The sequence below is a fragment of the Argentina anserina genome, chromosome 5, assembly GCF_933775445.1.
Source record: "Argentina anserina chromosome 5, drPotAnse1.1, whole genome shotgun sequence".
Classification (NCBI taxonomy): domain Eukaryota; kingdom Viridiplantae; phylum Streptophyta; class Magnoliopsida; order Rosales; family Rosaceae; genus Argentina; species Argentina anserina.
The window spans coordinates 1,033,568-1,055,403 of record NC_065876.1 but is presented as its reverse complement, the minus strand read 5'-3'; the positions used below and the strand labels follow the sequence as shown (position 1 = coordinate 1,055,403).

Genomic DNA, 21,836 nt, shown 5'->3' with positions numbered 1-21,836 from the left:
TAAAAAATAACTTAACACTAAAATTGGATGGAAATATGATTTGTGATAGTTTAAGGAGTGACTAGTATTTTGTTCTAAATAAAACTATTTTGCTCAAGTGAATTTCTAATGCTTTGTATCTGCGATTTAGAATTTGCAATATGTACAAGGAGTTTTAAGCAGCAGTCTGTTTAACTGTTTACATATGCTGTAACTGCATGTGGATGAAAATGCATGAGTTTGGTTCCAGTCATCTGAACTTGGAGATCAGCAAGGAATAGTATGAATTCTTACACGCCGTTTAAAAGCAGAGAGCAACTCCCCATTCTATTCTTTAACCCTGCACTTGATGAATGTCCCCCACTATTTCATGTGGCTCACACTTAGATTAGTAGATTGCAAATGGAAGCAACCAAAAGCCGAACTTTTAAACGTCCTGATAACTGCAGTTATTTTGGTAGTTTACAATCAGTTCTGTCGTTACATACGTCTCCCTGCATCAAAATACAGAATCTCCAATGTATTAGCACCGGATGAGTCAAATATTTATGTTCAGTCACACAATGAATTTAGATAGCAGCAACTGTCAACTTATGGTGCGAAAGCCTTAATGCTGGTAAAGGATAGTTGCTAACCTTGTTCTTCTTCCGCAATTCCAAAACTTCTTCTATAGGTGGTCGGCCTAAAACCAAAACACGTTCATGGTATCATATAAAATTTTACTAAAGTTAGCATATATACATTCCCATTTAAAGACAGTCAGTTGTTTCAGTGTTGCTCAGGAACCATGTGATAAACTTACCTGTGATTTGGAGACGATACTTCGCCCAAACACTATAAACAGCACCTGCTATTGTTCCAATCTGCAAATAAAATGCTTAGCCCCTAGATATTTATATCAAGAGAAACGAACTGTTGCAGACCACGATAGTTGCTAAATTTAAGTGCAGGTACATTAAAATAAACACAGATACTCACAGGTTCATATTTGGTTATTGCATAGACCCATCCGAGCCCAACCTGCTCGTATAACTTTCGGAATGCCTGTGGAAGTTTTGTTTAGCATGATGCCATGATAGATGATACAACTAGACAGCTTACGAAAACTCAAAAGGTTCAAACTTGGAACAGTCCCACCCTAAAACTACTAAAATTACAAGTTCAAATGTAGTATAAAAATTGATCTTACTTCGACATCAGTAACTACAGTTCCATCAGAGAGGATGGCATGAATGTTTCCCATAACCTGAACAAAAACGTATCTGTCAAACTAAATTGCTATATATATATATATGTATTTGTCCACTATAATGTTCTAGTATCAATTCATTTCAGTGGCACCAATCTATATCCGTATATCGCGATCTTCTGACATGCCTGAAACATATTGCAAGATGACTAATTCCATTAATATCTGACTTTGAACAACAGAACAAACTTACTGTTTTATAATCAAGCCCCATATTATCCTCCGGAGAGTAATCCTCTGAGCTTATGTCAACAAACTTGATCGTCCCATAATTCTTGTTCCTCTCCCTCAGCATGTTCACCTGAGAATGCAATGAACTTCAATATAATCCTCAAAACAGATTTCATCAGACCACTTAAGAATACCAACCTCTCTCATACACAGTGGACAATCCCCATCATAAAGCATCTTAATCTTCCAATTCTCAGGCGCTGTCTCTCTTTCATCTCCTTTACTAGGAGCTACAGGATTCGCAGCCGCTTCACTTATCGCTCTTATTCCAAATTTAAACCCTACAAATCAAACACACATCACATATATAACACAACTCCTTGAATATTCCTTGGTTCCATACAAAGCAACCAAGATTCCACACCCTATATTCTACATCCCAACCTAATCACGCAACTATATAAATCAATGAATTGGTTGTACACAAAATCATGAACAACTTATAAGACACTGACCAGATTGATGAATTGGAGATGACGTCAACTTTCGAGGAGCAGAGTGATGAAGATGAGGCTGGAGCTGCAGATATCGTGGAACCGATAACATACATGAACTCCTTTGCCTTCCTCCAATACTAAAACATACAGCTCTCAATGCCATTTTCTTCTTCTTCTTCTTTCTGTTAACCACAAACCAAGCAAGCTTGATTTTGCTGGGTTCATATACTACATAACGACCACGTCTACGTGGCAGCACCAGCTTCAAGCCTTTTGGCGAAACTAAAACGGTGCGTTTTGAATTGGGACTAAGAGGGAATATGATGAAACTATAGGGGTACCACGGCAAAACTAGACTGAGAAAAAGCTCTTGCGTTTTTGAGAGCTAATCAAATCATGGCGTTCCTGCTCAAGAGTTCGGTCGCTCCACATTTCCGTCAGGTAGAGCTCAGTTTTTTTTCCGATTTGAAATACGCCGTCGTTCTGGATTTGGTTAGGTTAAAATCTGATCTCCTTTTTTTTTTTTTTTTTTTGCTGTGAAAACCAGACGGCGAGGAACGACTCGCTTTCCCTCACGCGCCGCCAGTACCACGTCGAACCCGGGGCTCGCGAGAAAGCTGTGAGTCTCTCTTTTGATTTTGATTCAGTTTCGTTTTATTCGTTTTTGTCATTTGAGATTGAAGCACTGGAAATTGTTATCTGAGAATTGAGCTTGTTAGATAGGACTCGGATTTGAACAATAAGGTTGAATGTTCTTGGTTTGGGTCTAGAAGATTCCAAAGAGAGTGATTCTTTTTTTTAATCAAATGAGGTAGAAGTCTAGGGATTTTAGATTACATTGTGTTAGGAGTATTTGGGAAGCTTTTGTTTGTGCTTAGTTTTATTGTTGTTTTTCTTTTTTGATGGTTTTTCGGAATGTGGTGTTTGTGCTGTACTGAGCAGTTTGATATGTGCAGCTCTTGGCAGCGGATCCGTCTCTGAGACGATTCAAGTCGCATAAGCAGGGGGTGTTGGCAATCAAAAGGCTTAGGAAGGTTCTAACAGTCGCTGTAGTTGCCGGTACTTTGCTGTGATTTTTGTAGAAATTCTTTGAAAAAACATGGTTTTGAATTTACATTTGCTATTGTGTGTACTTTACTTTACTCTACTACTTGTGATTAGATGTATTTACACTTTTACAGAAGTCGTTTGATAGTCTTGAAGTGCTAGATACTCTACTTAAGGTTTGCGAGTTCTCAGATAATTTTTTTTTGGTTTTGGGGGTCTGTAGAAATGAAACCTGGCTCTTTGGAGATGCATTAGGAAAAAACTTGATTTAGACTGTTACTCTCTATTTGATTGGCTGGATACATTAGCACTAGTTAATCTGTGAAATGTGCCGTGACAATGAAATTTGAAGTTAGGATCATTAAGACCTCGTCGAAGAACTGAACTAGTTTTGCCCCGAACTGGGTATCGACTACTCTTTTGAGATCTTTTGGTTTCACTGCTTTATACTTCTCAACTTATATTGAAAACACTAGAATGACATGCTTTGCATGAGAAGAGAGGAAGGGACTGGGACTGATGTATATACTTGCGACTCGGCATTTAATTTGTAACTTGGTTTGTTTCAGATGTGACAATTTGAAGGAGTTGGTGCTATTTTACTTTGTTATAGTGTTCCAGTACTCATTTCGTTTATGATCTTATTCAGGTTTCTGCTATGAAATATACGTAAAAGTAATGATGCCGGAGGAGGCTAGGGCACAAGCATAGGCTTGAGGCCTAAACACGCGTGTATTTCAATGGTGTTTAATCTTGTATGGAAACAATAGCAGAACTTTATAGTTCTAAATGTGGTAATAAGCAGAGAACAGTTTGACCTGATAGTTATTGATATACCTGTTGTTGATTCTTTTTAGGTTTTACTTAATAAATCTATTTGGCATTTTCTCTGAATAATTTCAATGAAAGCAGTGGTGCATTATCCGGTTTTTATTGAATGTTCTGCATAACCACCCTAGTGTCGGTGTTCCTGAGTTGAAGATGCAGAAGAAAAACTTTAGAAGAGCTTTAATTTCAAGTACTATGAAGAAACTGTGTCGTTTCTTCAGACATGCTATTTGGAGGTTCAAAATTCATCATGTTTCTTAGCAAATAGTTATACTCCAGCCACTTATCATTGTAGATAACTGGATATAGACAAAGAGTTCATAGACTTCATACTAAACAGACCAATTGCTTTATTAGGTGGAAAATTATGCTTCAATTTGTACTTGATCAGTATTTGAAATATAATAAGGTTTTCTGACTTTGGCTGGGGCTAACCAAGATGTGCTGTTTCCAAATGGTTCCATGTGACTCAACAAAGCATGGAGGTTTTGGCATAAAAAACAAACACTAGCCATCAATTTTCGTACAGTACCTAACTCAAAAGTTTTTAAATTCAAATCCATTTTTGAATGTGACATCTTTGGCATCTTCGGTTTCTCTAATTTGTTCAAATGTTCTTGTTGCTTCAGTAGAGAGCCCAAATGGCCAAAGCCAGGGCAAATTAGAAGGTGAGAGCAAGTTCAGTGAACTAAAAAGTGCACACACAAGGAAGACAAACACCTAACTCTTGTCTCTTGAATAGTAAAAGAAGGAAAGGAGAAGCATAAATAGGTGGGGTGTGCATTTGCCTTTTTGAATTTAGAGCATCATTGAATTTGGGGGGTGAGTAAGATACTAAGATCTGCATCGTTATGCATATGTATATATGCTCCTTACCTGTGATAAATAATGTCAAGATATTTCAAAAGTCGATAACACACCCTGGCTGCCATAACACAGTACAAGAATGCATAATAACTTCTCTTTGATTTGGTATTTCATCGCAAATTCAACGACGTACTCTCATTGCATTCGGTATGGATATTAAGGCAGCAATGTCTGATTTTCCGATAATGGAATATCACGGTATATAGGATAAACGGCGGAAACAACGGGATATATGTTAAAATCCGAGAATTGAATATTTCCTTTTGACATTTCCAAAAAAAAAAAGAATATTTCCTTTTGCTCGTTAATCTTGCTGAGGACACCATGGTCATTTCAGCTTTCTCATTGGTAATTTGGTTTAGGGCTCGTCAACGGGTCTGACCGGGTTTTATCACGTTTTTAAAAAAATAGTGGGCCGGGCTGGGTTTTTATAAAAAGTCTATGATCCAAGCTCACTCGAATAAAACGGGCTTTTACTGGCCGGGCTAAATAACTTACCATGAATCCGGGCGGGCCAGACATTGTTTATAAATACATTTATAAGCTCACTCATACTAATTTTTTTTTTTTTTGAGTTTGGAACCCGTCAAGTTAGGGAGGCTCATCCACACGCGGCCACACCTAAATGAGTTTAGTGAAATAAAAACTGCAAGATACAAACTGTAGGTAATGATGCCATAAGCGCACCATATAAGCCTACATCAGTTCAAAGTCATTCCCAATTACTACATAAATTTTTGAACAAAATATTTTAACAACTTTCTAATTACATAGGAGTGGAAGATTGTAACTCATAAAGATAATAATGACATCATAATGTTACAAACAAACTATTTATTTATTTGTTCTATAACCCCATATATATTATGAACATTATATATATATATATGTAATTTATTAGCTTGTAACACTCACTGAATACTTTGAAAATGAAACATATGTTCAACTTCAAAATTTAAGATTACTCAAAATAATATTGTATTTTAAAATTCAACAAAAATTCTGATAAAATTTGAATTCACACATTCATGCATGTTAATATGTTACACATATAATGTACCCAAACCATACTTAATCGATATATTAGAATCAATCTTATTGCATATTCTCTCTATATATATATATGTATATTATTGTGTGCTTAATTTCTTTCTATATATATTTTGTGTACCTAATTGGCATCGCACACAAGATCATATTCTTTTTGAGAAAAAGAGTATGTAATCAATAATGATTACTGCAAATATACATGTATTCCAAATATACATTAGTTACATTCGTCACAACTTTGAAATTTATATACTTGCTTATTCTGTTTTTAATCTTTCAACTACTGGAAATTTACTTGATTAATCGAGATTTGCACTGATATATATTATAGTTGTTTTATTTGTATATATAAGTATTTGTTTTCAACATATTAGCATAATATATAATGATATTACTTGTATATAACTATATGTCTATATATCATATATTTGTAGACTTTCACGGGCCCGGCTCGGCGGATTTTTACAGGCCGGTCCGGTTTCTCACCCTTAAACCAAGTCCGGTCCTTTACCCACCGGGCCGGGCATATAACGGATTTTAATGTTGGTCGGGCTGGACTTTAGGCCCATCGAACTTACGGGCTTTCATCGGTCCACTTATCCGCGAGCTTAATAATGAGGTCTAATTTTGGTACGGCGCGACCAGAGGACACCCAGGGCCGTATCCCTAGTGAGAGCAGCTGAGCAGCAGCGGCAATTGATTGGGCCAAGTCCTAAGGATAGAGACCACTATCAGAGTCAGAAGCCATTTGCATTATAATTGTCTGAGCTGTAAACCTTGGACTGAAATTGAAACACAAAACTAGAGAGAGCAAGAGAGAGATAAAGTCTAAGTCTCTTCTATCAGTGCAGGAAAGAAAGTTGCTTTGTTTTTGTGGGTCTGAGAATTTAGAGAACAAAGTCTGTGTCTTGTGAAGTGAATTGGGTTGGGGATTAGGGGATGGCAACATTTGCAGGGACAACCCAGAAGTGTAAGGCATGTGAGAAGACTGTGTACTTGGTTGATCAGCTTACTGCTGACAACAAAGTCTACCACAAGGCTTGCTTCAGATGCCACCACTGCAAAGGAACCCTCAAGGTCTATCTCTCTTTATCTCTCTCTTATCAGACGCCTAAAGACTTTCACCTTCACATTAATTTCTTGGTTGTTGATGCTCTTTCATTTCCTGATAACTTCTGGATTGTTCTGTATGTGCTTTATTATGGGATATGATTGGATTATCATGAATATGTGCGTTTGTTATCATAGGATTGGATTGTAAGTTGTTTTGCCTAGTCAGAAGCTACTTGGCTGTTTTGGTAAGCATTGATCTTTGGATGTGGGCATGTAGATATAACCTGTTTCGTGTATTGCTGTTTGGAGCTCAATTGTGATGCATCTTGAGTTGGTTTTGTATTGGGATGTTATGTAAACGGTCTTTTACTTTGATTCATTTGTAACAAGATCATGATCGTTGTACGCGTCATAGCTATTCAGAACAGCTTGTCATTCAAACGTTTGGTGGATCTTAATTTGTTGTATGACTAGATTTTGTAGGATTATGAAAGCCTTAAGCTTGCACTGTTAGATTTCTTGAAGTTTAGAGGTTTTGGTCATGAGGTAGTGCGCTCTCTATCGCTAGAAGCAATATCGATTTTAGAGTTATGAATTTAGTCACCATTGCTAGTTCACCATAGTTGGTAATTCAGTTGAAAATTTTCCTCTTTATCACATTAGGGTAAAGTTTTCTACTATATGAGAATTCAACAATAAATTATACTGCCTTCTTACCTTGGTTAAACCATCTTTTGGTGAATTCTGAGCATGACTTGTTCATTTGAACTCTATGAAGTTAATGGTTATCTATTCTGGTATCCAAGCTTGTTTAAATTCATTTTTTTTCTTAGTCCCAGGTAAGCTTTTAACAGAATGTCTTTTTCTTTTTTTTCCAAATGTTATAAGCTCCTGGTATAGGTAAATGGCCACAAAGTTTTTTGTAAGTGGAGTTTCTGAACCTGTGTGGAGCAATTAATAGTTCCGCGTTCATGTTTCTTCGTTTGAACTATATATTTTCAGATGCAGAAACATCATCGCCAGTTCGCCACATTACATTCTGTTGAAATTTTGTATCATGAAATGTAAAATGGAAACCTGTAGTGATTTTACCCTTTTCTGGGAAAATATGTCATAAGCAGAAAGAGAGAAAAACTTTACTATATTTGTCAATATTGTAACTTATATTGTATTTAATATGGTATCCTTATTGATTACTCGTGTCTATGCAGCTGAGTAATTATTCCTCCTTCGAAGGTGTATTGTATTGCAAGCCTCACTTTGATCAGCTATTTAAGATGACGGGCAGCTTGGATAAAAGTTTTGAAGGTGATATAAGCTGTTATGCCGTTACCATGTCAAGACGTATCTAACTATGCTGATATCTAATTCTGAAATTGTAATGTTGGTTTTTTTTCCCTTATAATTGTGATGTAGGTAATCCGAAAACTGTGAGAGACAGGTCTGCTGATCAGGTAGGCCGTAGGTGCCTTGATTTCCCAATTCCTTCTTTCTTCCATTAATAAATTGATTTATATATGTTTTTTTTCTAAGAAATTGATTTATTTGTGGTACTTGTTCTTACACATTTTTACAAGTACAATTCTGCTACCTGTTTCTTGTGAAAAATTACATAGGCCAATAGCAAAGTTTCCAGTATGTTTGCTGGAACTCAAGACAAGTGCGTTGCTTGCAAGAAAACAGTTTACCCAATTGAAAAGGTAAAATGCAACTTAACCTAAATGAGCCTTTCAAGCTTAAACTGGATTGGATTCAATATTACTTTCCTAACTTTTCAGACAACTTTGACTTGCTTGGCCTTGCACTCACAAATACCCTAGCACTGTTGTGTGGTAGAGTCCTGCATTTCTCTTAATCTATATGCTTCCTTTTTCAGGTGGGAGTCGATGGAACATCATACCATAAGGCTTGTTTCAGGTGCACACATGGTGGTTGTGTGATCAGTCCATCAAACTATGTAGCTCACGAGCACCGTCTATACTGTAAGCATCACCATAACCAGCTATTCAAGCAGAAGGGAAACTTCAGCCAACTTGACAAGCATGAAGAGGCTAAAGAGGTGACTGAGAACACAGTGGCGGAGTAATTCTCTTAAAATTTTCATGCTAAGCAAGAGAGGCCAATCAAACTGTTGTAGCATATAGGAAGAGCTATTGCAGTTCCCTTCATTTATATGTGATATGTTTCAGGTACAGAAAGAGAATTTGGTTTTGCCATTACTGATACGTTTTGAGTGTGAGTTTGAATGGGGTTAAATAAACGCCAGTTTTCCAATAAGAGCTAGTACCTACTATTGTTCATCGTTAACTGAAAGTTGAGAGTTATATGTCTCTATAGCCTTGTAAAAGCCCAAGGCGGTTTTAGTTAAGACATCGAGTTCTTATCTTATTGAATAGAAAACTACCAGTACTTTCTAGGTTTCGAATTCCTATTATTTAAAGGAAAATCGCCAACACAATCCTAATTAGCAAACTTTTCCCAAAACTTCATGTCGAAAAAAAAGTTTTCCCAAAACTTCATTCCAGATATTCCAAGAATAACTAACAACACCTCTATTATTCCTATTATTTGAAGGAAACATACCTACCAAACTTTCCATGATGCAATTATATATACGTGTTTTCCGCACAAGCTACAACCAAATTAGATTGCCATCTCATTAGAAAACCCTCCTGCAAAAAGCAAGTATAACCTTCAAGTTTACCATGATGGACTCTTTGTACCTGCAGCGGATCATACTGGCCTACACTACAAAAAGACGTCCTATACAGTAAAAAAATTGATTCGGGTCAAAAATCTTGATCGTTCGGAAAAGCCTTACTACATCAAGGAACTGGCAGGAAAGTTGGGCTACCAATATACTCCGACAGTATATGGAAGTCATAAAAATAATATGCTTAGCCAACACAAAGTTAGCCGAGAGTTAATAGTATATCTAGTTGGATCCATAGCATATGAAACTCACAAAAATCTCAGCATTATATCGTGGAATTGCCGGGCCCTTAACAGGTCACCAGCTAGAGCTATGTTGGGAGTTCTTAATGATATATACGATCCTACCATTATCATCTTGATTGAGACCCGCCTGCCTTCCTCGGAGATTAAAAAGATTGCTTACTCGCTTGGGTTTCAAGAATCTAGAGATTCTGATGACAGACCAATTATGCCTCCTCTTCAAGATCTCAGTATAGGCACGAATGAGGACCAGAATAAGCATCAGGTTGATTCAAGTAGCTGGTTTGTTGGCACCCCTACTAGCACAGAGCTAGTATGGCATGCCACCGAGCATAAGCATCACTCTCTAGGCGGATCTACAAGTCACTATGTGGCTCAACCATGATATTCATAGCGTACCTCGTCATACAAGCTTTCCAATGATAGTCGGAACTCATCAAGACACCACCGGGAAGTCACCTTTCCGACCTCATCAAGATGACTCCATAGTAAGCCTAGAGGGGCACTTGTCCCACATTGAAGAATATGTAAATGAGAGGGGTTCCCTCACTTATAAAAGGAACCCATCATCCCACTTAGGGGGGATCACTACTTGTATAACCCAAGGCTATTTGCTTATACTAGTGGATTCAAGTGGACGTAGCCTACCCCAAGAGAGGGAGGTGAACCACTATACTTCTTGTGTCAAACTAACACTCATTAATAGCTAACCGTGTGATCAGCCACCCATCTGGTAATCACAACGTTAACATTGGCGCCGTCTGTGGGAAGCTGACAATTAGCTTCGTCGCTCCCCACCGACAGACCTCCCACGGTCCCCCACACCCCACAGTGCATGAGCTCACTACGGCGCAGTCAGATTTAAAAAAAAAAAAAATTTTGACCCTCCCATGGTCCATGCCTTCCACGGTCACGTTCTTCCACACTCCTCCTAGCACGGTGGACGTTCTTCCACGCTCCTGCTAGAGTAGCACGTGATTGCTAGCACGGTGCAAGATTGCTATCGTAGTCCTACGACTGCTAGCGTAGTACATGAGCCGTAGTACGTGACTTCTAGCACGGTGCACAGCTAGTCCCGTAGTCCCACGACTGCTAGCGTAGTACATGACTGCTAGCGTAGGACACGACTGCTAGCACGGTGCACGGCTAGTCCCGTAGTCCCACGAATGCTAGCGTAGTACATGACTGCTAGCGTAGTACGCGACTGCTAGCACGGTGCAAGACTGTTATCGTAGTCCCTTGACTACTAGCACAGTACGTGATTGCTAGCACGGTGCACGGCTGCTCCCGTAGTCCCATGACATGCTCCCATAGTTCCACGGTGGAACTCCACGGTCCTACTCCACAGTCGGCTTTTATAGTCCTGCTCTACGGTTGACTTCGCAGCCTTCCGTAGTCGCCAGAGAAAAGAAATCATTGGCACAACGGGACTTGCTGGCAAAGCCAACCAACCCGCAACAAACCACTACCATAACACAGAGAATTGAAAGGAAAATCTCTTCAAACCAGACATCTCCTCACTCAAATCCAAAGCGGCTACTTGCAATCATCCTCCGCGCAAAGGAGCGTCATGCTTAGACACCTCCAACATGATTTTGGTACTTGCATAAAGCGCAACTCCACTCCACATCGGCATAAGTTAAGTAAAATGCTATGCCTCCCTACTCCTACTGTAGAATTGATTATTACCATATCTTAGCATGATTTTATTACGCTATAAAGCATGCCTACAACATACCGCACTTGATATGCATGCCCGCATGGTTTTCACGCATTGGCTACAACACTTTGTAGAGTTAGCTAGCAATGGCACTTAGCCATATCTTATATACTTAGAAAATGTGTGACGCACACACTTGAATGTCTAACTTGATTGTGCTAATGAAACTAGGAATTTTTCTAACCATTGTTCAGGAGAACAATTAAATTCCTTATGCAGACTGTTTCATCACACAACACTCAGACGTCACAGAATCAGAAATTCTTTCCTCACCAAAAAGTGAGAGACTACGCCCAAGAGGGCTCAAGACGTCCTACGCGTAACGCTTACCTACGCTACGATGGATGCACTATGCCCAAAAGGGCTCAAGCCGCGTAAATACGCGCACTACGCCCAAGAGGGCTCAAGACGTCCTACGCGTAACGCTTATCTACGCTATGATGGATGCACTACGCCCAAAAGGGCTCAAGCCGCGTAAATACGCGCACTACGCCCAAGAGGGCTCAAGACGTCCTACGCGTAACGCTTATCTACGCTATGATGGATGCACTACGCCCAAAAGGGCTCAAGCCGCGTAAATACGCGCACTACGCCCAAGAAGGCTCAAGACGTCCTACGCGTAACGCTTATCTACGCTATGATGGATGCACTACGCCCAAAAGGGCTCAAGCCGCGTAAATACGCGCACTACGCCCAAGAGGGCTCAAGACGTCCTACGCGTAACGCTTATTTACGCTACGATGCATGCACTACGCCCAAAAGGGCTCAAGCCGCGTAAATACGCGCACTACGCTCAAGAAGGCTCAAGACGTCCTACGCGTAACGCTTATCTACGCTATGATGGATGCACTACGCCCAAAAGGCTCAAGCCGCGTAAATACGCGCACTACGCCGAAGAGGGCTCAAGACGTCCTACGCGTAACGCTTATCTACGCTATGATGGATGCACTACGCCCAAAAGGGCTCAAGCCGCGTAAATACGCGCACTACGCCCAAGAGGGCTCAAGACGTCCTACGCGTAACGCTTACCTACGCTACGATGCATGCACTACGCCCAAAAGGGCTCAAGCCGCGTAAATACGCCCAAGAGGGCTCAAGACGTCCTACGCGTAACGCTTACCTACGCTACGATGAATGCACTACGCCCAAAAGGGTTTAAGCCGCGTAAATACGCGCACTACGCCTAAAAGGGCTCAAGCCGCGTAAATACGCGCACTACGCCCAAGAGGGCTCAAGACGTCCTACGCGTAACGCTTACCTACGCTACGATGGATGCACTACGCCCAAGAGGGCTCAAGCCGTCCTACACGCAAAGCACACTGCGCTCAGAGAACGCACTACACCCAAGAGGGATCGACATTCTACGCGTAAAGCTCACTACGCTACGATAGTAGCTTTACGCTCGAATGTCAACGCTTAAAAAGACGTCATACGCGTAGCCTATTACGCTATGATTGACGCACCACGCTCTAATTCAACGTCCAAAAGACGTCCTACACGTAGGTCACTACGCTAAGATGTATGCACAATGCTCTGTGTCAGCGCTCAGACGTCCTACGCGCAAAACTCTGCGCTAAGATGGACACATTACGCCCGCAGTGGCTCAATGTCGTCCTACGCACACTGTAATATAGGACGCACCAGCCTATAGAGGTCTCACTAGCCTTCAAAGGCCATATTGGCATATAAAAGCCACACTCACCCGTAGCGGCCATATTAGTCCAAAGCGCCATCACGCAAGACTACTTCGCCTAAGCACACTGCACACATAAGCCATATCACTCGAAACCGCCTCGCTGACTAGGGGTTTCGGGGACTTACGTACACTCGCGTACTATATCATATTCGGGACCATACATACACACGCATCATCATGTGTCAAACACATATCGCGCCCGTACATTGTTATGATATCCATGACAACAGACATACTTCGTGCACATATGCTTTTATCTTTGTTTTGCAGGTTTGAGAGTCTCTTCTTGCTTAAGGAGTTCGGGGACTGGTAGGGATATGCCACCGCCCGGACACTTATGCTCGGTGACATGTTGATTGATAAACTCCCCAAGCAAGAAGTTCCTCTTACTTAGGGACTGCGGGGGGACATGTTGGCACCCCTACTAGCACAGAGCTAGTATGGCATGCCACCGAGCATAAGCATCACTCTCTAGGCGGATCTACAAGTCACTATGTGGCTCAACCATGATATTCATAGCGTACCTCGTCATACAAGCTTTCCAATGATAGTCGGAACTCATCAAGACACCACCGGGAAGTCACCTTTCCGACCTCATCAAGATGACTCCATAGTAAGCCTAGAGGGGCACTTGTCCCACATTGAAGAATATGTAAATGAGAGGGGTTCCCTCACTTATAAAAGGAACCCATCATCCCACTTAGGGGGGATCACTACTTGTATAACCCAAGGCTATTTGCTTATACTAGTGGATTCAAGTGGACGTAGCCTACCCCAAGAGAGGGAGGTGAACCACTATACTTCTTGTGTCAAACTAACACTCATTAATAGCTAACCGTGTGATCAGCCACCCATCTGGTAATCACAACGTTAACATGGTTCGACCAACAAGACTCAAGCATTTGAGCTAGGGCGGCCGTTTGCCACCTCTAAATGATAGTTTTGTTCTCCAATGTTTTAATTAGTGCTTTCACATATCACAACCCATAGAAAATATTAATGTTTACAATCCCATTGAATGATGCAGTATCTTCAACCTGTTTTCTGTACGTCTACTTACTTCTATGCTTACGCACTTGTCTGTCCATGGATGTTGAGCTCAGGCACCCAAGGAGACAGCAGCTAACTAGTAACAAGTCGGTTCTAAGGTTAGATTTCAAGTTTCAACCCGAAAAAGCCCAAGGCTTGAAGTGACCTCACCCTTTTGTTCGAGAAGATTAATGGATGATGGCTCGGGAGATTGGTAATGCATGATTAAGCATTCTGCACAAATGGCTAGTTAGTTTGCTCAATATCTTACTCGGTTTGTGGATTTTCGGTTCTGGGGCCATCGACAATGACAGAAAATGTTGATGGCTAGCCAAGCAGCCATTGCTTGACTCACAAAATACTGAGTCTCTATGAGGTATCTTTATCAAACACAGTTGAATTGTATTTTCAGTACTTATCACCTTCTCATTCTCTAGCTGATTCAATATATATTAGCGTACCGTTCAAATTGGATATTAAACTTTGAAAATGCAATACTGAACACAAATAAGTTTAGTTGCAACAATCCCTTGATTTTACAGTATGTATTAGTGTAGGTTAATATGACCATATATGTATGGGTCTAGATGGAAAAATGGTCCAAACCAGTTAGTCAATTACACTGCAGATACAAACTTTTTTCAGGAGCAATGACAATCTCTCATCCTCATGATGCTACTGAGAACTAAACGTGTGAACTTGAAGATGTTAGTTATTCCAAATAATCAACAATCACAACTCATTGATCGTGACATACGTTTAGTCTGTACCCTTAGATCAAAACGATGAACAATGTTGTATAAGTTGCTCTTAACGACCTAAATGCGCAAACGTGTGATGATGACCCAGAATGAAAAATGGGATTTCATATATTTCAGGCAATGGTCTAAATAACGATTATCGTTATCGTATCGGTTTTGTAAAATAAGGATATAACGGGAATATATCGGATTTATCGTTTTTGTTAATTTTTAATTAAATTTAATATATTTATAAACATATGCATCAAAATATACCAAATAAACTTGAGAAATTAAAACTTATAGAATTAAATGTACTAAATAAACTTCATAAAAAAATATTTGATTATTTTGACAATTAAAATATATAAATAGTATTAATTAATAAAGATATAGCATTCATCATAAACTCTCTCGTCATCGAATGTTATTGACGAAATTTTTATTTTCCTTAAATTATTTTTTCAAAACGACATGGTTTTAAAAAAAAATTAAAAAAAAGCACTGATATATCGGGTCATACTCGGTTTGACCCGATATATCGTCATTTGACTTGATTTTTCGGGTTGACCGATATAATAGACCGATAAGCAACTTATCATATCGTTTTTTTAATATCGGTAATATATCGTTGATATATTGAGGATATATCAGGATATTTAGAATATTATTTTCAGGGGATCTGATGACCCCAAAACCCAAATGCATGGTATTCAATTGAAAGCTTCATCTCGTAGCTTAAAGCTTCTTCCGGTGGTGACTAGCTGTTAGCAATTGTCCCAACTTGAAATAAAGGCTTCCTTCCTATGATTTCATAGTGGAGCAATAATATATATTCCCAGAGTGAATGTGGTTTTTATACATAAAGTTAAGGAAAATCCGTCTTTTGCTTTGTTATTTTTGGTCTGTCTTGCTCTGTACAGCGAATTATGAAAAAGAGAGGGAAGGAATCAAATCAATGATGCCAATGCTGGGGAAGTTTCCATTTTCACCTATGCTCTTTGGCACTAGTAGAAGGTATCATCTTGATGTTGTCTCAATTCTCAAAGTCAAAAAAGTATTGTGCATGGTGATTAAAGGTAACTTGGAGCCTCTTTTAGATCACTCCTGCTAATTATATAAACTTTCTGCAGTTGAATGCAGATTTATTTGTTCCCTTTAAACATCTTAATTTGTTATCTTATTAGGGTATGATGATGTCTCCAAGGGTTTGAAGGTGTATGAAAAATCGCTGAGCTTTGCAGAGTCACTATGATGACTCACAATATTCAGTCCCAATGTTTTTTTTTTGATGGAATATTCAGTCCCAATGTTAGAATCATTTAAAGCTGTATGTATGATTCTTAGTTGTTACTGCTTCAATAGTGTTCAAGACTAATTATGTTTTAACTAATTGCATAAGGGTTGGTAGGATTCGGCATGAGACCCTAGTTTCGAGCTTAAGTGGGGAAAGCAGCTGGTTTCTAGGTATCAGAAATTTGCATATAGTTCATTCCAGGTTATGCAGGGTACGTGTATTTGATTGAATGTGATCAGAAGTGATGTTTAAGCAACAACAAGATCAATTAAAACCATAGTAGTTTTCTTCTTGAAGTAAACTTTCATTTAAAGAAAAGCTCTCTTACAGTCATATAGCTACTACCTAGAGACTGCCACCCTTTTGCTATACACAACTTATTCAGGTTTCTTCACCTGAGCGTAATAAGTTTATGATCACCTAGTCGTTTACCATCCTCCTTCGGATGTCGATTTTCACATGTTCATCAAGAAGGCTGAGATCATCTGTAGGTGGAGTACTGAACCATTACTGCTGCTCCACTGTCGCTCACGCATCATGCGGCCGACGATTGAACACGCACATCATCATCTCCATGATCATCAGCTTGCAGATTCTGAGATGCTTTGCAATGAAGGTTGCCATGTTCTTGGTCTGGCTGTTGCTGCAGGCTGACTGCTGCTACTGCCTGACGATGAGGATGATGTTCTGGGTCGGTGGTGGTGTCTATCAGTCTTAGTCATCACCTGAAAATAATGCATATTGGCATGGTTAGAGTGTTTTCCACATTTCATTTGTTCATGTGAAAATGAATTTTCTGACTTCTGCCTAGTCATGAAGCATTCAAGCACAATTAATCCACCCAATTCACTCATAATTTATTACTTGCTAGCCCATTAGTATTGACTCCATTCTATTATATTGAAGGAGAAGCTCAACTCAAGCATGTATGTTCATAAAATACTATTTATCTTTTTAATGATTTGGGGGCCGTTACAGAAGGAAGCTGAAGCTTTATCCCCGATTTTATGGTGATTAACAAATAAAAGAATCTTTCTTTACGTATTTAAATATGTTCTTGTCTGATTAATAATGCTTTTACTTAAAAGTACATAAAAGCTCTTGATCAAGCACAACAGAACCAAATTTGGCCTTTGAAGAGTTGAAGAACTCAGGGATTTTTAAGTTAAATTAACCATAACAAATGCAGAATTGCAGAGACATGATTTTGTTAAACAAAGTTTTAATTACCTGGTTGTTGTCCTTGTACAGCTCAGATGCAGCCTCAGATCTTCTGCTAGCTGCTGCTGCTGTCTCTCTCTGCAACCTCTCTGCTGTTAGTGGCTCAAACTGGTTTGATCTCTTCCCCTTTGCTTGTTTCTTAGCCCACAGACCCTTCATAACCTCTGAAAACCAAAATCCAAATACAAAAAGATTCAAACTTTGGACTCAGCAGAGTCATAGAAAAACAGGGGTAATCAAGAAAATGACTATTTAGTTTAAAAAGAACAAACCTTGAGTGGTGATGAGTCTGTAAACTTGGCCAAGAACAAGAGTATCGGTCGGTCTGAGAAGCTTGATGCGTGTGATTCGAACAGAACCAGTAGTAGAAGCAGTCTTCTTCTCATTGGTCGTGTCAGAATTCTTGTGAATATGATCGTCGCCATTATTTTGATCAGGAGCATTGGTTTTGGATTTGGGATTTGATGAGGGACAGAGGGTGGTAGAGATGAGAAGAGCAACATAATGACCAGGGTTCATCTTCATAACCTCACTAGCACTCACTACCCCATATAACTTCTCAACCTTCCCATTTGGATGTTGTATCACCAAAGTTGCTGCATCTATGGCTTGACAATTTCCCATCTTCTCAGTCTCTCTCTCTTTCTATCTCTCTCTAGAATGAAAGTTGAAGAAGAGAAGGAGGTGGTTTGAGCTATGCAACAAGCTCTTTATATTCACCACCCACTTCTCATATTTGCTTCCATCTCTCTCTCTCTCTCTCTCTCTCTCTGCAGGCTTTTATTACACCAAGTGCAATTAAGAAATATGATTAAGCCTGGTGGTGGGGTAATTTGGTAATTTAGGTGGGAAATCAGTGTGGGGCTGAATAAGGTGGCGAGGTGTGGTTGGTTGGGCGGAGGAAGACCGGAAGCGGAGAGGTTGATGTTGTGTGGGCGGCGGCGGTGGTGGTTTTTATTTGTGAGTAGGTGCGTAAGTGCGTTACATACTTTCAATTGCGACTGGTCGTCTAACGTTTGCTTTATTATGCTTAACCTTAATTAGTAATAAGGACCGTACGTTAGTGTTAATTCCACGCGCCTCTGCTGTCAACTGAAATACACATAATTTTCATCAAAAAACAAACTGAAATGCACATCATAGTTCACATTTCTTCTCATCTTATTTCGTTCATGGAGATAAATCAATCAAAAATGTAATAAAATAACGAATATTAGGAACATTGAAAAATTAACTTCATATTATATATTACTCGACACTGATTCTGAAATAACATTTTCAATTGAAACGTAACATCATAGACTTGTACCGGATTTGAACCGACTCTTATTACTTTTGAACAAAGTTCAAGAATAATTTTTACTTTTGGACGATCTGATTTATTTTATTTGAACCGTGTAACACGATCAATATCCTCACATATTCGACTTTTCACTAACATAGATCTCAATTAATCGTTTCAATCATTAAATGATTTTATGTCATGTGAACTAGTCAAATATACCCTTTGATTAAGTCCACATGTCCTACCAACTAATAGACCTCTCCCTAATAATTCTTGAGTCTTCAATGTCACAACTAATTGACAAAATTAGAGGCCAATGTGACTCATCCATACAATTCGATATCAAGGACCACGAAGTGAAAGAGACCCCCATTAATTCCAAAATCCATTTTGCATTATCTCTCATGCACGCTCCGACGCCACGCGTGGGGAAGCAAACACCATCGTCACCCTTCTTCAAGGCGTTTCGTACTGCCCACCAAACAAAGACCACCACAAGAAGAAGAAATAAAACAAGGCGTGAGGGTTCCGTTTTCGTCTTCAGATTTTCCGGGGAAGTTACTGACCAAAAGCCTTCGGACCGGGGCCCAACTAGTCATGCCGTTTTCTAGCTTCGAACACGTTACATAAGTACGTGTCGCCTGCGACGGAGCTGACGGACGGATTTACGTTACGACGGGGAGGAGGAGGTGGCTGGAAAAGTGCTTCCAGGAAAAGCAGGATGTGAAGATCAAATCACCAAGCAGCTTTCCGCTTCTGGCTTTTTCTGCTTTCCTATGCGGCTAACCAAAGCAACCTCTTCCTTCTTTTAATCTTCGATGATATCATAAACTATGGCATGCTATCACCATAGTATGATAGTGATGAGAGACTTGGGGTATGATCGATTAAGCTAGATTAAACGTTTGAGATGAATTCCCTATAGGAATATAGTTGGATAAACGAATCAAGTTTGGCATAAGTTCTAGAGTTTGAATTCAAATTTGCCATAACTAAGCTATAATCGAGAATTTTTGTTAGAAAGAACATAGATAAAACCGCGATGAATTACACTCTTCGAGTATTCAAGGCTTCATATGCAAGTTCGGAATATGCATATTGTAACTAGGGCACATTATTGAGAACAATATCTCCCTAGCTCCCATGCATGCTTGAGCAACTATATGATCATTGTGATGGGGTACTTAAGGGACCACTATAAAGTTCCAATGCTCGGTTTTTTTTTCTTTTAAATTAGGATCAAACAATATTATTTGATACAGATCAAAGAAGTGGAGCTATTAGTCTGTCATATCTTGATGTCTCGAAAACTATGGCTACAAATCGATACGGTCCCTCTTATATCTCCAATAGCCATCGTAACACTTAAACGAGCTTTACTTCCCAGAACCATATGTATTACCTCGAGTTACATTCTATAATGAAAGAGGCAAGATCAAGATGTGTACAAGTACAACTAGGGTTAAAAGCTTCTACTTTTCATGCATATATATAATCTATCTAGTTCCACTTGTAGTTTATTGAACATGCCTGGATTCTTAAACAAAATTAACCAATTTTAATGAGTTATATCGTTATCTATTGGTGTAGATTAATCTTACACAGTTACACTTTCTTCTTTTAAACATTTTTTTTAGAATATCTACCACATGCTAGCTTCACCATATTTGATGTGAGATGTATAAACATGATGTCACGTGGTAAATTGTGCATTTCCAAATCTTGAAGTACTATACACATGATATAATTAAGAAGATCAGTTTAATATAATTGTGAAAGCAAGAAACCACAACAAGCAATCAGTGAATAGAAACTTTAGACATCTATCTAGGAAAACCCACATAATTTTGGGTTTGAGTTGGGGGAACAGTGGTCATCATTCAAGATTATGAAACTTTGACTCTTGTAGCTAGATTTATCAATCTCAAAATGTAGCCTTCCTTTAGTTTATAGTTAAATCCCACATTGTTATACTTAGATTCAGAAAAGAATTCGTGTCTATTTCACATGATTATTAGAATTTGGAAACGAAAAATAAACTAGTCAAAACTGCATTGAACAATTGAAGATGTCCCTTCTAAAATTGTATACAGATTTTTATGGCCAAAAATGTTCCCAACTATTTAGTCCTTTGTGATTTTATTCATGCACAAAACTAATGGGCAGCAATGTGCTTCTTCTCCCTTTCATGAATTGAAATGGGTGGGATAGTTGATGTAACAGCAGTAGGACCCAAATTGATGATCTTATTGAATTTATAGTTCTATTTACACGCACCTCCACCAAACAGCAGGAGATGATTTCTGGGAATTCTTGCAAGAAGCTGGTTTTTTGTTTTTGTTTCACAATGTGTATTAATTTGTAGGTCCCTTTTCCCATTCCCATTGGTAATGAAATGTTCTATTATCTGTACCAAAACAACAATTAGGATGTTTGAGGATTTGATTAAGGAGATGGGTTTTTGTTTCTTTCATCTTAGGTGCCCTAATATGTGACCAAAAGCTCTAAGCATATCCTTCTGAAAATCCTCGGGCCTTTTATAATTAGTTGTTCTTTTATAATTGATTTTGTGCTCAAGGGGGTTGCATGACCTTTGACCCTTACCCAAGTGCATCCTCTATTTGTGGAGTTTGTAGCTAACTAGCTATCAGTAGTTCAGTACTATTCTATTGGGAAATTAGATCTCCCCATTTTAGTTTATATGGGCCTAGTATGGAGCAGCTTGCTTGTATGTTGGACCTGCATCTATATGCCCACCCAGTTAGCGATCAAGAATCCAGACAGCAAAACGATTGGTGCAAGACTGCAAGTATATGCTGCAAATATAATCCACCCTCGAATCGTCGATGCAGAAAACTAGGGGTGACAATGATATATAAAACTATCCCAACCAATTTGTATACTAACCGTACTAAATATATTGGTATACTAAATACTCGGTATACGGTATATGGTACAGTATATCGTACCAACATTAAAAATATGATAGGTAGGTGGTATAGATTTTCCATATACCATGGTATATCGTACCTACCAACTTATATTATATTAAATTATTTAATTAAAAATATATATATATATATATCTTTAAGTTTCAACCGTAGATTTATTGAAAAATAAATCCAAACCATATAAATCTACTAATCTTAATC

General features: G+C 39.0%; 4 protein-coding genes across 4 annotated transcripts; 2 read left to right on the top strand and 2 right to left on the bottom strand.

Annotated features, from left to right (window-relative positions):
• Positions 1–67: 67 nt before the first annotated feature.
• On the bottom strand, positions 68–2,060 carry LOC126796220 (uncharacterized protein At5g50100, chloroplastic). Its single transcript, XM_050522984.1, has 8 exons — positions 1,915–2,060; positions 1,598–1,740; positions 1,422–1,529; positions 1,169–1,225; positions 958–1,023; positions 782–842; positions 615–661; positions 68–473 (listed from the first exon to the last, which is right to left on the bottom strand). Exons 1-8 carry the CDS (start codon positions 2,057–2,059, stop codon positions 429–431), a joined length of 672 nt encoding a protein of 223 aa, XP_050378941.1. The 5' UTR covers position 2,060; the 3' UTR covers positions 68–428.
• Positions 2,061–2,242: 182 nt separating this feature from the next.
• Positions 2,243–3,881, top strand: LOC126794972 (succinate dehydrogenase subunit 7B, mitochondrial). Its single transcript, XM_050521778.1, has 4 exons — positions 2,243–2,337; positions 2,444–2,515; positions 2,853–2,955; positions 3,593–3,881. Exons 1-4 carry the CDS (start codon positions 2,293–2,295, stop codon positions 3,652–3,654), a joined length of 282 nt encoding a protein of 93 aa, XP_050377735.1. The 5' UTR covers positions 2,243–2,292; the 3' UTR covers positions 3,655–3,881.
• A 2,604-nt stretch (positions 3,882–6,485) lies between these two features.
• On the top strand, positions 6,486–9,060 carry LOC126793097 (LIM domain-containing protein WLIM1-like). Its single transcript, XM_050519527.1, has 5 exons — positions 6,486–6,765; positions 7,953–8,049; positions 8,158–8,195; positions 8,358–8,441; positions 8,618–9,060. The coding sequence occupies exons 1-5, from the start codon at positions 6,628–6,630 to the stop codon at positions 8,825–8,827; spliced, it is 567 nt and encodes a 188-aa protein (XP_050375484.1). The 5' UTR covers positions 6,486–6,627; the 3' UTR covers positions 8,828–9,060.
• A 7,383-nt stretch (positions 9,061–16,443) lies between these two features.
• Positions 16,444–18,155, bottom strand: LOC126796295 (uncharacterized). Its single transcript, XM_050523089.1, has 3 exons — positions 17,672–18,155; positions 17,409–17,563; positions 16,444–16,903 (listed from the first exon to the last, which is right to left on the bottom strand). The coding sequence occupies exons 1-3, from the start codon at positions 18,021–18,023 to the stop codon at positions 16,760–16,762; spliced, it is 651 nt and encodes a 216-aa protein (XP_050379046.1). The 5' UTR covers positions 18,024–18,155; the 3' UTR covers positions 16,444–16,759.
• Between the last annotated feature and the right edge of the window lie 3,681 nt (positions 18,156–21,836).

Bases quoted from the DNA above. Each gene is read 5' to 3' on its own strand.
- LOC126796220 (XM_050522984.1), bottom strand. From the start codon at position 2,059: ATGGCATTGAGAGCTGTATGTTTTAGTATTGGAGGAAGGCAAAGGAGT. The intron at 1,530-1,597 runs GTTGGTATTCTT...TTGCATTCTCAG, and splicing joins GTCCACTGTGTATGAGAGAG to GTGAACATGCTGAGGGAGAG. The intron at 662-781 runs GTAAGTTTATCA...TTTTGGTTTTAG, and splicing joins GTATCGTCTCCAAATCACAG to GCCGACCACCTATAGAAGAA.
- LOC126794972 (XM_050521778.1), top strand. From the start codon at position 2,293: ATGGCGTTCCTGCTCAAGAGTTCGGTCGCTCCACATTTCCGTCAG. The intron at 2,516-2,852 runs GTGAGTCTCTCT...TGATATGTGCAG, and splicing joins CCGGGGCTCGCGAGAAAGCT to CTCTTGGCAGCGGATCCGTC. The intron at 2,956-3,592 runs GTACTTTGCTGT...GATCTTATTCAG, and splicing joins AACAGTCGCTGTAGTTGCCG to GTTTCTGCTATGAAATATAC.
- LOC126793097 (XM_050519527.1), top strand. From the start codon at position 6,628: ATGGCAACATTTGCAGGGACAACCCAGAAGTGTAAGGCATGTGAGAAG. The intron at 8,050-8,157 runs GTGATATAAGCT...ATTGTGATGTAG, and splicing joins CTTGGATAAAAGTTTTGAAG to GTAATCCGAAAACTGTGAGA. The intron at 8,442-8,617 runs GTAAAATGCAAC...TTCCTTTTTCAG, and splicing joins CAGTTTACCCAATTGAAAAG to GTGGGAGTCGATGGAACATC.
- LOC126796295 (XM_050523089.1), bottom strand. From the start codon at position 18,023: ATGGGAAATTGTCAAGCCATAGATGCAGCAACTTTGGTGATACAACAT. The intron at 17,564-17,671 runs GTTTGTTCTTTT...TTTGGTTTTCAG, and splicing joins CAGACTCATCACCACTCAAG to AGGTTATGAAGGGTCTGTGG. The intron at 16,904-17,408 runs GTAATTAAAACT...CATTATTTTCAG, and splicing joins TGTACAAGGACAACAACCAG to GTGATGACTAAGACTGATAG.